General features: G+C 36.4%; 1 protein-coding gene across 1 annotated transcript; it reads left to right on the top strand.

Annotated features, from left to right (window-relative positions):
• The first annotated feature begins 2286 nt into the window (after positions 1-2286).
• Positions 2287-12617, top strand: LOC110448838 (protein DD3-3-like). The gene is made up of 14 exons (XM_021495300.1): positions 2287-2418; positions 3541-3701; positions 4484-4564; positions 5693-5870; positions 6201-6383; positions 6846-7035; positions 7468-7631; positions 8901-9048; positions 9299-9403; positions 9561-9623; positions 10107-10399; positions 11193-11264; positions 11705-11876; positions 12183-12617. Exons 2-14 carry the CDS (start codon positions 3543-3545, stop codon positions 12382-12384), a joined length of 2010 nt encoding a protein of 669 aa, XP_021350975.1. The 5' UTR covers positions 2287-2418; positions 3541-3542; the 3' UTR covers positions 12385-12617.
• The last annotated feature ends 4206 nt before the right edge of the window (positions 12618-16823 follow it).

Below are 16823 nucleotides of genomic sequence, written 5' to 3'. Positions count from 1 at the left end.
ATATCAACGTTTGAAACCAGGATGTTACTGTATCATTGTCAACTAATTCCTTCTATAAATAGATTAAAGATAGCCGTATTGTTTATTGAGCAAAAGATAAACATGTATTGTTGTTTAATAAATAATAACGGGCAAAGAATATATCATTTATCTAACAGGTAAAAATTTAACAAAAAATATAGGTGTTTGATTTTATTTGAATGTCCAGTCAGAAAATAATGTTTTGTTATTTTGTGGTATTTGTCTTTTTAAAATAATGAATTAGTATCATTGATTGTAAACATGGTCATTTACTCTCCTCACGGTGTAGAAATAACGGGTTACTATCATTAATTACTAAGTAGAAATAACGGGTTACTATAACTACTGTGTAGATATAACGGGTTACTATAATTACTGTGTAGAAATAACGGGTTTCTATAACTACTGTGTAGATATAACGGGTTACTATAATTACTGTGTAGAAATAACGGGTTACTATAACTACTTTGTAGAAATAACGGGTTACTATAACTACTGTGTAGAAATAACGGGTTACTATAACTACTTTGTAGAAATAACGGGTTACTATAACTACTGTGTAGAAATAACGGGTTACTATAATTACTGTATAGAAATAACGGGTTACTATAATAACTGTGTAGAAATAACGGGTAACTATAACTACTGTGTAGAAATAACGGGTTACTATAACTACTGTGTAGAAATAACGGGTTACTATAACTACTGTGTAGAAATAACGGGTTACTATAACTACTGTGTAGAAATAACGGGTTACTATAACTACTGTGTAGAAATAACGGGTTACTATAACTACTGTGTAGAAATAACGGGTTACTATAACTACTGTGTAGAAATAACGGGTTACTATAACTACTGTGTAGAAATAACGGGTTACTATAACTACTGTGTAGAAATAACGGGTTACTATAACTACTGTGTAGAAATAACGGGTTACTATAACTACTGTGTAGAAATAACGGGTTACTATAACTACTGTGTAGAAATAACGGGTTACTATAACTACTGTGTAGAAATAACGGGTTACTATAACTACTGTGTAGAAATAACGGGTTACTATAACTACTGTGTAGAAATAACGGGTTACTATAACTACTGTGTAGAAATAACGGGTTACTATAACTACTGTGTAGAAATAACGGGTTACTATAACTACTGTGTAGAAATAACGGGTCACTATAACTACTGTGTAGAAATAACGGGTTACTATAACTACTGTGTAGAAATAACGGGTTACTATAACTACTGTGTAGAAATAACGGGTTACTATAACTACTGTGTAGAAATAACGGGTTACTATAACTACTGTGTAGAAATAACGGGTTACTATAACTACTGTGTAGAAATAACGGGTTACTATAACTACTGTGTAGAAATAACGGGTTACTATAACTACTGTGTAGAAATAACGGGTTACTATAACTACTGTGTAGAAATAACGGGTTACTATAACTACTGTGTAGAAATAACGGGTTACTATAACTACTGTGTAGAAATAACGGGTTACTATAACTACTGTGTAGAAATAACGGGTTACTATAACTACTGTGTAGAAATAATGGGTTACTATCATTAATTAATGTGTAGATATAATTAGTAACTATCATTAATTAATGTGCATAAATAATGGGTTACTATAATTAATTAATCCTAAATGTGTAGATATAATGGGTAACTATCATTAATTAATGTGTATAAATAATGGGTAACTATCATTAATTAATGTGTATGAATAATGGGTAACTATCATTAATTAATGTGTATAAATAATGGGATACTATAATTAATTAATAATGGGTTACTATCATTACTGTGCAGATCAATAGTGGTTAATATCATTACTGTTTTACGCGCATTTCCTTTCCTTCTGATCATATACTCTTCAATACAATTACCGGATTAGCCCCTCCAATAAAGGTGCACGTGACCATGGATTTATTGACTATATAAGCAGACAATAAGTTGTCTGACGTCACGTTATCACTTCAGCTGAATTTAATAGTGTGTTGACTCATGCAGCACATAACCCTATTGCCTGATTACTGCAGATCGGATACCTGAGATGTAAGTCCGAGCTGAAATATAATTCTTAAACTAAGTGTAACTAGGTTATGTATAATTAACCAATACGTTATTTTCTGAAATTCCCTTTGTTTAATATATCATAGAATAAAGCATGTTTAATCATATCAAAGTGATATGTGTTTGTTTTATGTTTAAGTGAAGATGATTGATTGTGTTTACGCGTAGTGATACGATACACAACACTAGTTTCACTTCACATTAGCTTAGGTAGACACACATTTAGGAGGAAACCGGTGGCTTCCCATGTCCGGTATATTAGATAGTTGTGAAAGATAACTGAAAAGCAACGTAGGAAGACACAGAAACGGTTTGGTAAGTATAAGAACAAATATAAAGTATTTCTTTGTTTGACACGATATCAATAATTGTGTGTATATGGCAATGCAAGTTGCATACAGCTCGCAGGGACCTGATAATTTGGTGGATTGTTATAGCAGCTTCCTGTTTAATGTGTATGGACATCAACTGATGTGTTCAGAAATAGTATAGCAATTTTAAGGGTTTATGGTATTATTAGCGATAGGTGATCTAAGGCTCCGAACCTCTAATAATCTCTGAAGACATCATTTTAGGTCCAAATAGAGCTGTTGTAACAAATTCTCAGGTACCTGCTGCAGTGGTACAGGTAAGTTTTCACACTACCGGAACTCAAAATTGTGGTTATTTTGACCAATATAGCCAAGGTTTTTGTTATTTAAATATCTTCTGACTACATATAACTTTACTTGAATTCATTTGCAGTCAATTAACATACAAGAGAATTTAGCAGGCACAAGATATATATTTGTTGCATATTACCAACAGTGTACCAATATGTATACAATGTACAATGTACATACTATTTTAAAATACCTACATTTATGTAATCAAGATTCTACATTTAGTGGCTGGCAGATCAAGGATCCCCTAAATGAGGGTATTCAAGGTCAGAACCTAGTTTGCAGTGTTCTTTTAGAATTTGAAAGGGAGGAGTACACTTCCAAATCTTCTCGAAAAAATTGGTAAAATAAAGAATAAAAATGAACTAAATTTACCTAAATCTATATATATATAGTGTATGTTAAAGAACTGAATGAGTAGCCAGTAAAAAGACCGTCCTTGACTTCAGATATCTCACCAGCTATATGTACTTTCAGGAAAAAATAGAAGAATGGTCATGGATAACTATGAAATGTTGCATGGGAAATAAACCACCTTTTTTGTGTTGGATACATGCAACTTGAAATCTTACTGAAAATAGAATGCTCCCAATTGTAATGTGTTACATGTATGAATATAGATCTCACAAGTTTTTTCTGTTGTATTAGTGGCAGTTATGGTAGTGTTACTTCAATGCATTCTCTATAGATCTATGCCTTCTGTTGTTTTACAGGTATGATGAAGGCAGTGTTACATAATTTTCTATAGATATATAAGTCTTCTGTTGTTTTACAGGTATGACGAGGACGGTGACATACACCAGCTCATTGCTACTGCTGCTGCTGCTGGTCGGTGTACAAGGAGACATATATTTGCACATTCCACGAGGTTCCAACAACAGACTCGCAGAAACCACAGCAACCCGTACCAATGCCAACCGTGTGTTTGATTCCCAGGTACATGTTCTTTCAACAAATACACAAAACCAGTTAATTTATGTGACATATATAATTGGTGATTGGGTGGCGCAATGGATAGCATACTCTCCTTTCACCAGGGTCCTCCAGGTCCTCCGATTGTCTACCACACCAAGAGTGCTATACCCTTTGGGCAAACAAGGGTGATGAATATAAGTTGATAGAATATATTCGTTGTATTCAACATAAAATAGAAGCATCCCTGGAGACTTGACATGATATAATGTTAACTGTACAAATTATTCTTAAAGGTTTACATCATAATATGATACATTACGGTGTTATCTCTGTGAATTTATAAGACTGAAACAATCTGTCATACCTCGGGAATTTGGAGGTTTCCTGTATCAAATCAACGTGTTTTATTACTTATCATACTGTCAGAGTCACAGTTATACATGTAGTCAAACTATGCTCAGATCTTCTTTGGAATGTCATAAATGGTCTTGTATTACATGCCGTCTTTGTTTAAAGCTCTAGTTGATAGAAAAATGTCTCTGTTTAAACTTAAAGCTTTAGTTGATGTAAAAATAACTGCATTGGGGAGTTTAAAAAGTGGTCTTGCTCTTGACAATCATAGTTTCTTAATAGTGGCAGATTCTCCAGGAAGTTTTGCAGTACATGATGATGAATAAGCGTGCTTGTTTCTTTGTCATCTAAATGCAATTCACGTGGAACTGTTCTGAAAAATATTACTCTTCATTTGTTTTGATTAACTGATTCTCTTCATCAGACCTTTAATGGAAGATGTTTCGTTACAGAATAACAATCGAGGTGGATATAATGTAGGTGATGCTACCCAAGAAAAAGCTGGCAATGATGAAGGCGAGCAGTACAGAATGGTAAGTTAACTATGGTTAGCTGTGGTTAAACCAAGCGGTACATGGCAGGTTAACCATGGTTAAACTGAGAAGTACATGGCAGGTTAACCACGGTTAAACCGAGCGGTACATGGTAGGTTAACCATGGTTAAAATAAGCAGTACATGGCAGGTTAACCATGGTTAAACCAAGCAGTACATGGCAGGTTAATTATCGTTAAACCAAGCGGTACAAGACAGGTTAATCATCGTTAAACCAAGTGATTCATGGCAGGTTAACCATGGTTAAACCAAACAGTGCATGGCAGGTTAACCATGGTTAAACCAAGCAGTACATGGCAGGTTAATTATCGTTAACCCAAGCAGTACATGGCAGGTTAATTATCGTTAAACCAAGCGGTACAAGGCAGGTTAACCATGGTTAAACCGAGCAGTACATGGCAGGTTAATTATCGTTAAACCAAGCGGCACAAGGCAGGTTAACCATGGTTAAACCAAGCAGTACATGGCGGGTTAATTATCGTTAAACCAAGCGGTACAAGGCAGGATAACCATGGTTAAACCAAGCAGTACATGGCGGGTTAATTATCGTTAAACCAAGCGGTACAAGGCAGGATAACCATGGTTAAACCAAGCAGTACATGGCAGGTTAACCATGGTTAAACAAAGCAGTACATGGCAGGTTAATTATCGTTAAACCAAGCAGTACATGGCAGGTTATCCATGGTTAAACCAAGACGTACATGGCAGGTTAACCATCGTTAAACCAAGCAGTACATGGCAGGTTAACCATGGTTAAACAAAGCAGTACATGGCAGGTTAATTATCGTTAAACCAAGCGGTACAAGGCAGGTTAACCATGGTTAAACCAAACAGTGCATGGCAGGTTAACCGTGGTTAAACCAAGCGGTACATGGCAGGTTAACCATCGTTAAACCAAGTGGTACATGGCAGGTTAACCATCGTTAAACCAAACAGTAGTACATTAATGCAAACTGTCTTTCAAAGTCATATAACATAATATATGAAGTCTTTAGTCCAAACTGTCGGACATATCAATCATCTTTTGATATATTATATAGTTTAAATATACCATCTAGCACTGTAAAATTATTCGAAAATATGATCGGCTCTTTCATTTCATTATTAGAAATATTTCCAAAGTGGATCTTGGAAGACTAAGACAAACGATGCAGGTAAAAGTTTCCTGTCTGTGGAGTGGACAAATCAGCATGGCTGTGGGGGCAACGAGGACACGAATCCCCAGAAACAGAACTGTCACCTGGTGCTGCAGTATATGTGTCAGGACGATGTTGATTCACCAACAGGTGAGTTGTTACCTGTCTAGTACCTGTATTATAGGTATGGGTGTGTTTTATGGCTCATTACATGTGAACATAGGTACAGGTGATCATACATACACCATTTACCAGTGGCCATTATAGGTGTTGGTATATATAAGTTATTGGACTGTACAGATGATCAAATACCTATAGCTACCTGTCTAGTTACATTATTACAGGTGTCGGTGTATTATAAGACTTGTTACAGGTGGTCAGACATGCTAGCTACTATACTACGTTACATACACCAGTATATCCGGACACGTTTCTCAATGAGATTGCTAAATCATAAGTCAATGTTTATCTTCGGAACAGGAACGGACGATACCCTGAGGAATGGCGTAGAGACCAACACCCAAAACTATCAACCTCCCAACAACCTGGACGAGACAAAGAGCCAGAAAAACAACAGGAAAAACAACAATGTAAAATCGGAACGTGTTATACAGGAACCCTGGGAGTGGTACGATAGCTGTTACCTACGACAACGCAACAAAGGTCAGGGTTTACTTAGTTTCTAACATAATGTTTATTTTTCTAATGTTCAGTAGTTCTGAATTGAGTCTCGTAATGGGCTTAAGAGTTCTCAACCACCATTTACACATATCTTATGGGTCATGGATATGGGTCTCATAAGTAATAACGACAGTATGATCCATGTATGGGTCATGGATGTATCATGTTTGACTTAAGTTCAAAATCACTGTTTCTTCTATAAAAGGGCTTAAATTCATTTGAGAGCATCTAAATTTCGTACTAAAATTATATAGGTATCTACCCTATATACATATATGTAAAACAGCATTTGTGTGTCGTGTTGTCAAGCTAGTGAACTCCTAAAGATTTTTGATAAGTTTTCTTGAAATATTACCATTCTTTATATGATTTTCTTCAACATTATCTTTTGACAAATTGAAGTAGTTAAATCAAACATTATTCACCTTTGATGTTTTTGAACAGGATTATTTACGGCAGACCAGAAGCTTAAGAACAATAAATTTGGATACAGCAGTGCTACTTATACCAGACAAGATAATCAGGGCAATCGCTATGGTTACGAATGCCCTGAAGAGAGGGACTATTACCCATACTGGCATCCGACGCCCTGGACAGATATTGCTGTACTGGCAGAAAATGCTTCCATGTGTCGGTAAGTACAGATGGATGTTACTTACTAATCAGCATATGTAGGTAAACACCTAGATACTAAGGGTGTTTACTAAACGTATGGGTAGGTATTTTATGCTCCCTGTACTGTGCAGATTCAGGGAAAGTACACATGATCATACATACAATGTACCGACTGTTTCCTACCACTGCATGTTGCAAGAGGCTTTCTATATGGGCTCCCTGCAAATTGGGGGCTAGCTTCTGTTACTCGTTTAGGGGACACTAAAACAATCAAAATTAATATGCTGTCCCCATTGCAGCATTTGGGATCTCAATTGTTTCCTTTTCTCACTCCCTTATCTTTCTCTTCAATGGCGTCTCCTTAGGGACCCATCTTCATGCCACCTTAGGTGTTGCGAGGATCATAAATCCCAATCAAAGATATTGTAGGCATATATACGTTTGTTTAAAGGTTCTATGAACAGGAGAGCTTCAACAGCCGGTCCTACCACACATGTGTAGAAAGTTACAGCGACGGCAGCCGTAAACATTGGTCCAAGTGGAACAACCAACAACAGTGCGTAGAGAACGGTGGCCAGTGGATAGCATTCCATAACTACCTGGAGAAGGCTCCAGGTAAGATATTTCTCCCACCCTTCACAGGTGTGTCTCCCCTTTTTGCCGTGAATAGATCAGTTTGTCACCCCCTAGGGGGAGATACACTCGTGCCGATTAGCACATGTTCAACTGTGACACCATTTAATGTGTCACCAGTAATTATGACATCATCAAAAGCAAATGCAATATTCATACTCCACATATTTTTGTTTACAAACATGGCAGACTACTGTCATGGAGTTGTGACTAAAATAGTAGGATGGGAGAAAAATAATCATCTCCTACCTTGAGGTTGTAACAGAGAAATTTCAAAACCTCAGGGTGATTTTTTTGGTTGTCTAACCCTCAGCAGAGTGTTGGGTTAGTCAACACAAAACCATCACCCCTAGGGTTGGAGATTTCTCTGTCACACCCTCAAGGCAGGGGAAAATTCTATTTTAATAGTCAACAGTGTCCTCACTAAGTTTTTGAAAAAGAAGGATTGACTTAGAATAGCCGTTTGAATGTTCACATGCTATAAGGTTGACCTACACATGTACATATTTTATCGAGTAGCCGGTTCAAATATGATGAATAGCATGCTTCTTTTGCTGACAAATGGCTTTTAAACAGAACCCTGATCAATAATGTCAAATCCATCAGAAGAAACCTTAAGGTAAGGTAGATGTGTCAATCATGACATCACTACCATATACCTAGGGGCCGCGGTGGCCAAGTGGTTAAGGCATCTGACATTTTGCTACCACTAGCCCTCCTCCATTGGGTCGCGGGTTGGAAACCTACGTGGGGCAGTCACCAGGTATTGGCTGTCGGTCGGTGATTTATCTCTGGGAACTCCGGCTTTCCTCCACCACCAAAACCTGGCACGTCCTTAAATGACCATAGCTGTTAATAGGACTTAAAACACAAATAAACCTAACCAAACCAAACTAGCATACCTGAAGTTTCAGCTTTGTTAGATTAGTCATAACCTGTTACCTGCCGATGATCAAGTCAATTTATCTAAGTAAATGTGTGATTCTGTAACAAATCCCAATCCAAGCATTACCCAACATAGATTGGAATTTTACAGCATGATAACCCAGCACTAAGATCAGTTGTCTGGGATCAGAACCATGTATTTGATATTTTCCGTGTAAAACTTTTTTAAGATTAGATTTGATTTGATTTGATTTGATTTGATACACTATGAAAAGACATCACAATAGAAAGTGACATTCTTTTGATTGTGACATTGAGTGTTCCAGGTACAATGAATGAGATATTTATATATATCTTTACTTGCAGCGTTCACTAGTGAAGGAGAGTGTACCCGACAGACTGCGTGGGGCTACTCTTACATCTGGGCCGTACCATTCGATGCTCAGGATGTTACAAAGAAGGAATGCCTTATCAAGCTTGACGCTCCTGATTGTAGGGCTGCTGATTTTTCTAGGTAAGTCAAGATCATAAACCAGTCAGTAAGATTTATAAGGAATGTCTTTGCAAATGAAAGTTGAAAATACTACCATATACATGAAATGTATATGATTACAGGCATATCATGTCCCAATTTGAACAATGTAAACCTTAAACTCATTTAAGGTGAATTTCATAATCTGTACATGATACTAATGTTCAATATAAGTAATTACACTAATTTGTACAGAATGCATGGATTATAAATCAATTTGTCTTCATTTCAGATCTAATCACCTCGGTAATGGTGTTGATGGTACTGCCCTGAAGTATGACTGGACACTGCCCTACTTCCCGTCTGGTAACGCTAAGAGATGTGTATTCAGGATCAGGTAGGAACTATTTTGAGTGAAGTGTGAGATGTTTCGTGGGTGGTGCTGCTATTTTTTTGTGAATTTCAAGGTTTGAATAAAACCACTTATTTATGCCCCTGATACTTACTTATAAAACAGCTGTCTCTACATGTGTTTCTGTACTTTAACATTTCAGATACAACATTTCCACAGATGACTATGATCCCTATACCACCAACAGTAGTCACAACAGAAATGAGTAAGTGTGACGTAACTTCTACAGAAAGATGCAAGCTAACGGAACATACCGACAATGTCTAATGATTTCATGTGAAGTCAGACACTTAATAAGATACCTGTTAAAAGTTACCTCTTTACACAAGTGTTCTATAGATCTAGAGGTGGTCTAAGTGTAAATAATCATTAAAATCGTTGTAACACATTTCAAACTGACAATTCCTCAACAATCTAGGGGATAACTAGTTGGATAATATTTGTGAAAGGAAATTTCTACCTCTCCTGTATCATACAAGTGTATGAATCTGATATACAGTACACAGGTGGATTAATTAAAAACACTCATAACACTGTTGTAAGTGCCAAGGATTTTATCATACTTTAGCAATTAGCAAAACCTAGGAGTTAGGACATATAGTAGTCAATGACATCAACAAAATCTACAAGATGTATGCTTGTAAGTTTATTTCATTAAATAAGGAGTTTTGTGTATATCCTTTACCAGAGCGACTAAGACCATGTCTCCTGTGGAGCAGGACCCCTATGTGGACGTTGGTGAGAGGTCAGCTCTACGACTGAACATCAACACAGATCAGACCGGTCGGACATTCCAGGATCGTAGCCACGTGTTCCTACTGAAGCCCCGCCCCTCGGGAATGGATAATGACAGAATCTATAACCTCAACATCAGGGGCAAGCGAGGCAATATAGTCCAGGTGTATCCGGCTGTAGAGTACGACTTCCATCCTAACACCCTCAGTCTACGACCTAACGACCTTGTACATATACAGTGGACAGGTGAGTACGACTACCTCCCCAACACCCTCAGTCTACGACCTAACGACCTTGTACATATACAGTGGACAGGTGAGTACGACTTCCTCCCCAACACCCTCAGTCTACGACCTAACGACCTTGTACATATACAGTGGACAGGTGAGTACGACTTACTGCCCAACAACCTGAGTCTACGACCTAACAACCTTGTTCATATACAGTAGACAGGTGAGTACAACCAACACCCTTACACCCTCAGGTTCTGACCTAATGACTTAGTACATAGTACACAGTGGACAGGTAAGTATTGATTTCCCCTAACAACATAATCTCCACCCACTCAATGACCTAGAACATACATTATGTACAGTAGAAAAGTTAGTACCAGCACTATGACCTTCAACAACCTGGTACATGAGGACTATAGACAGTGGACAGGTTAGTTAAGTATGATTTACCGAAACACACTCTCCAACCTAACAACCTGGTACATACATGATATCAAGTGGATACGCGAGTTTGACAGTTACGTACGATATCTTGGGGCCTGTGCGTTTATGCAGACCAATTAGTAATATTTCAGGAGTAAAACCTGATGGACCTGCCAATGTTAATACAGTACTGGAAAATCTTTTCCAAGGTTCCCCGAAATACAACATCAGCTTACTAGGCTATAGGTTCATCCCTATTTTGTAAATAAACTACTCTGGTCCAATGGTTTGGAATGTAATAAACAAAATGGCCTTGGCAAACTGTTTGTATTGATTGTGAATGGGATATTGTAATATTTATTTACCATAATTGTTTTTTCCAGGTTCTAACAGCCATAACAATGGAGGAAATGGAGGAGATGGGCAAGCAGGAGACGAGGGACAAGGGAAAGATGGTAAGTCATATTAGGGAGGGTGGTGATTCAGACAAGGGAAGGAGTGGGTGATGCTGGGATGATTGTGGGTCATACGAGGGGAATGGATGGATAACACTGGACTAAGATGGGATGATGGTTCAGGTGGGTCATACAGAGCAAGAATATATTATTAAACAGCGGAGGACTGGTTGGTCATGCATGATATTGGGGTGATTTATTATGCATGGCAGGTGTGGGTCATATATATTGGGACAAAGTGGGTCATAATGTACAGGGGGGGTTTTGTGGACTTTACCTTGGGAAGGGTTGTACAGGAAGGACAATAGTTAGCCAACCGGGTCAATTGTACAGGTGGATTGATGGGAGGTCATATTGGGAGGGACAACAGATCTTGTAGTGTTTTAGATATGTAGTTGCTGTTTCTTTTAATGAAAACGTCAGTATGTTTTTGATTTTAGGTACCGATAGAAATAATATGGTTCAGATTGAAGACTTGAACAACAACTACCCTGTGCCATTTGAACAGTCTACTATGTGGCAGAATGCTGAAGTAAAATGGATTTATCATGGGAAAGGATCGGTGTCACCGAAGGACCTGGCAGTCAGCATGGCCTCATCGGGATACTATGTGTATGTAATCCATAACTCGTAGATTCTGTCATACTCTGTCTTCAGAATAAATGTGTATAAGACTATAAGTATATCATTGTCCAAGTGATTTCTTCATATAAGGGTACATCTATGCAGTGTACAGTTTATAATTCTGGTAGGTACGGCTATGTTAGAATTTGTAGGTGTATGCATACAGGTGAATCTTTACAGACGTACTTCGAAAGGTGAAATTTTGCACAAATTTGCCTACATTGTTTGTGTTGGTGTATAACGTTTGTGTGTATAGTGTTTGTGTATATATGAAATGTCTGTATTTTTGTACAGGTGCACCAAGGCGAGTAGTTGCGGAGGAATGTCGGGAGAAGCTGCCGACACCAAGACACTTATGAATAAACTGCTGAACAATGCCCCGGCATCATACGAGGGAGCTGTGCTAAAATTCAAGGCTGGCACCTACCACTACATGTGTAGCCGAAACAACAACTTCACAAACCGTAGCCAAAAGGGCACGATCATTGTTGGATAGGAACGACACATCTTATTTATTATGTACTACACAGATATTACACATCAAAAATATTTCACGATCAAACAGTATTTAAAATTCCCTTCATACCAAACAGTATCAAGAAGATTATGGGAAGTTCTTTTTACAGATCCAATGAAATTTTCTATGTGACTTTTCGATGACTAGTATGATATGTACACTATCACCTTCATCAGACAAATGATCATGACCAGTGAAGCGTATGCACACAAAGCTGTGAAATGCGTACGAGTTGTCCATAAAATCGATGTCGATTTCGGCTACGCTGGAAACGTATGTACAATAATAATCAATAATAGTATCAAGAATAGTTTCAATATAAAAAAAAAATACAGCTATTGATGAAATTACCGGATTTAAAACTGTTCGACAAGCGTCCTCAATTTAAAGGTTATTTTTTTAAAATTCATACTTTGTTATACCACTAACAAACCTTTTTGGTCCTCCTCAAAGAATATGTACCTTTATAAGATTTGGTACACGTTTTTGCCATTGTAATATATATAATTGCCATATATATTGTGTCATATCAATTTTTAAGAATTTGATATATATTCGTTTTGTTTTATTACTTTTACATTCCACCACATATGTGGAAACTTGTCCTCAAGATTTATATGTGATTCACAGGTCATAAGTTAACTTATTATAACTTTGTTTTGATATTAGCTATGAGATTGGTTTACTGTTTTGATATTAGCAATGAGATTGGTTTACTGTTTTGATATTAGCTATGAGATTGGTTTACTGTTTTGATATTAGCAATGAGATCGGTTAACTGTTTTAATATTATCTATGAGATTGGTTTACAGTAACAATACTCCAGTAGAGATCTTTGTTGTGGACACTTTTTTAACCTTTTCACCCCTATGTTACTTTAGTAGACCCTGCCATGCATTGATATGGATGAGTCCATTATGGGCTACTGTGGTGAAAGTGTTAAACGTTATGTTTATTGTATTTAACAATATCAAGTCTTGATTCAACAATTGAAGCACTTATTATTGATCAAGACTGATTAAACAATTGTAAAAGTTATTATTGATCAAGACTGATTAAACAATTGAAGCAGTTATTATTGATCAAGACTAATTCAACAATTGGAGCAGTTATTGATCAAGACTAATTCAACAATAGGAGCAGTTATTATTGATCAAGACTAATTAAACAATTGGAGCAGTTATTATGGATCAAAACTAATTATACGATTGGTACAGTTATTATTGATCAAGACTAATTAAACAATTGGAGCAGTTATAAGTGATCAAGACTGATTAAACAATTGGAGCAGTTATTATGGATCAAAACTAATTCAACAATAGGAGCAGTTATTATTGATCAAGACTAATTCAACAATTGAAGCACTTATTATTGATCAAGACTAATTCAACAATAGGAGCAGTTATTATTGATCAAGACTAATTATACGATTGGTACAGTTATTAGTGATCAAGACTAATTAAACAATTGGAGCAGTTATTATGGATCAAAACTAATTCAACAATTGGAGCAGTTGTTATTGATCAAGACTAATTCAACAATTGAAGCACTTATTATTGATCAAGACTAATTCAACAATAGGAGCAGTTATTATTGATCAAGACTAATTATACGATTGGTACAGTTATTATTGATCAAGACTAATTAAACAACTGGAGCAGTTATAATTGATCAAGACTAATTATACGATTGGTACAGTTATTAGTGATCAAGACTAATAAAACAATTGGAGCAGTAATTAGTGATCAAGACTGATTAAACAATTGGAGCAGTTATTATGGATCAAAACTAATTATACGATTGGTACAGTTATTATTGATCAAGACTAATTAAACAATTGGAGCAGTAATTATGGATCAAAACTAATTATACGATTAGTACAGTTATTATTGATCAAGACTAATTAAACAATTGGAGCAGTTATTATTGATCAAGACTGATTAAACAATTGGAACAGTCATTAGTGATCAAGACTAATTATACGATTGGAGCAGTTATTATTGATCAACAATGAGCATTTAAAAGGGGATGATATTCACCGATGGACTTAGCTTTATATTTAATATATATATATTTACTTTATTGATTTCAATTAGTTGTACATTTTCCAAAAATATGTAATTGTGTAATTCATAATATATACCTTATGTACACATTTTGTACATTATGCTGTTTGCTGGCAAATAGCATTAGTGTTATGTGATTCTGCTGGTTCAGACTTGGAGAGCAATATAAATAAATGCTATTCTTACTAAACCTGTTTTGTTTGACTCATTATATAGATGTATCCTATTGGATATAAAGATCCTCATTCTGTACAGATTTAAGGGCAATATGACTTAAAAGAGCCCTACAGTTATCACTTTGTCAAACAAGAGCATCAAGGGTCAGCATATCTCCCGAGATAATCCCATGCCGGGTTTGCTATTGACCCATCATTGATTTGTGTTTGAGAAGGGTAGGGAACTTATGTGAACAAATCTGTACAGTCTGAACTGTTCTATGCATAAGAAATGCAGATCTTGTACAATGATCATCCATTTACAAGTTACACAGGCTCCGAGATCATGAAACGATCTCAAGTCTAAAATTGTCTGAAGTTTGGTCTTGACCATTCACAGATAATGTCATGAACAGTGACATCATATGTGATTGGCAAAGTAAACACTGAAGTCTAAGATTATTTCATGATCCTGAGGCCAGTTGAGTATAAAAGTTTTCAATTATCATTAAGAGAAGCAAAATTTCATTTTTAGCAATGGTGACCTTGACCTCTGACTGCCCTTCCCAACAATCTATAGGCATATTATCAATCATTAGGACAACATTTTAAAGTTGTCATCTGGACATATACATGCAAGCAGAATACTATTTTTAGCATTGCTGACCTTGACCTCTTACACACCAGCCAAAAAACCCAAATCCACAGTAGGGGTCAAGTTCTACATGTTAAGGTCAAGGTCACTCTTTTTTAAAAATGGAATGGGGGAAATGTGCTGTCGAAAACACTTTCTGACCTGTCAGTGTTCTTTAATCAGTGCTAAATTATTTTTGAGAATATAAGTAACAAGAGACCCAGAAGGCCTGTATCGCTCACCTGAATATTTAAGCAGTCGTAGCAAAATGTTCTCATTAAATATTATCCTATACTACAAATATTTCACTTGCAAACTTTGTAGGCTCCATGTGTTGAAACTACCAGCCAAATATTATTATATGATTCTATGCTTTTTGGTTCTTCTTCAGAAGTTGTATGAAGTATTTTTCCCTGTGACCTTATAAGGAGATCTAGGTTACTTTCATTTTCAAACTTTGTCAGGTGCCATCCCAGGAAGCTACCAGCCCTAATATTATAATTCTTTGCTCTAAGATTAGTCAGAAGAAGTCTTTTAATTGTTTGACATATTTGACCCCTGTGACCTTATAAGGAGATCAAGGTTATTTACATTTTCAAACTTTGTTGGACTCTATCCCAGGAAGCAAACAGCCAAATATGAAGATTATATACCTTCCAGTTCTTAAGAAGAAGTTGTTGGAAGTGTTTGACATATTTGACCCCTGTGACCTTGGAAGAAAGTCAAGGTCATTTTGATTCTCAAACTTTGTCTGGCTCTATACAAGGAACCAACTTCCATACCTTTAAGTTCTATAGAAGAAGCTGTTTCGAAGAGTTTGACATATTTGACTGCTGCGACCTTGAAAGTAGGTCAAAGTCATTATCATTCTCAAACTTTGTCGGCCTCAATCAAAGGAAGCAACCGCCAAATATAAAAATTCCATACCTTTAAGTTTAGAAGAAGTCGTTTGAAAAGTTTGACATATTTGACCCATGTGACCTTGAAAGTAGGTCAACGCCATTTTAATTCCCAAACTTTGTCTGGCTCTTTCCGAAGCCAACTAGCAAAATATGAAGATTCCATACCTGTAATTTCTACAAAATAAGCCGTTTTGAAGAGTTTGACATATTTGACTGATGTGGCCTTGAAAGTAGGTCAAAGTCATTATCATTCTCAAACATTGTTGGGCTCTATCCCAGGAAGCCACCAGCAAAATATGAAGATTCTATACCTTTCCGTACTTCAAAAAAGTCGTTTGAAGTGTTTGACATATTTGACCCCTGTGACCTTGAAAGTAGGTCAAGGTTATTTTAATTTTCAACCTTTGTCTAGCTCTACCGAAGGAATCAACCAGCCAAACATTTGTCAAGTGTTTGACATATTTGACCCCTTTGACTTTTAAAATAGGTCATATTCATTATCATTCTTACACTTTGTTGGGCTCTATCCCAGGAATCCACCAGCCAAATATGAAGTTGCTATACCTTTCAGATCTTCAGAAGATGTTTGAAGTATTTGACCCCTGTGACTTTGAAAGTAGGTCAAGGTCATTTTCATTCTCAAACTTTGTCAGGCTCCTTC

The sequence above is a fragment of the Mizuhopecten yessoensis genome, unplaced genomic scaffold (assembly GCF_002113885.1).
Source record: "Mizuhopecten yessoensis strain PY_sf001 unplaced genomic scaffold, ASM211388v2 scaffold4359, whole genome shotgun sequence".
Lineage (NCBI taxonomy): Eukaryota > Metazoa > Mollusca > Bivalvia > Pectinida > Pectinidae > Mizuhopecten > Mizuhopecten yessoensis.
The sequence above is the reverse complement of the archived record's forward strand: the minus strand, read 5'-3'. Positions and strand labels throughout refer to the sequence as shown.

Excerpts from the sequence above, each read along its gene's own strand:
- LOC110448838 (XM_021495300.1), top strand. The coding sequence starts at position 3,543 with ATGACGAGGACGGTGACATACACCAGCTCATTGCTACTGCTGCTGCTG. Across the intron at positions 5,871-6,200 it reads CGATGTTGATTCACCAACAG|GAACGGACGATACCCTGAGG; the intron begins GTGAGTTGTTAC and ends TCTTCGGAACAG. Across the intron at positions 7,632-8,900 it reads CTACCTGGAGAAGGCTCCAG|CGTTCACTAGTGAAGGAGAG; the intron begins GTAAGATATTTC and ends CTTTACTTGCAG.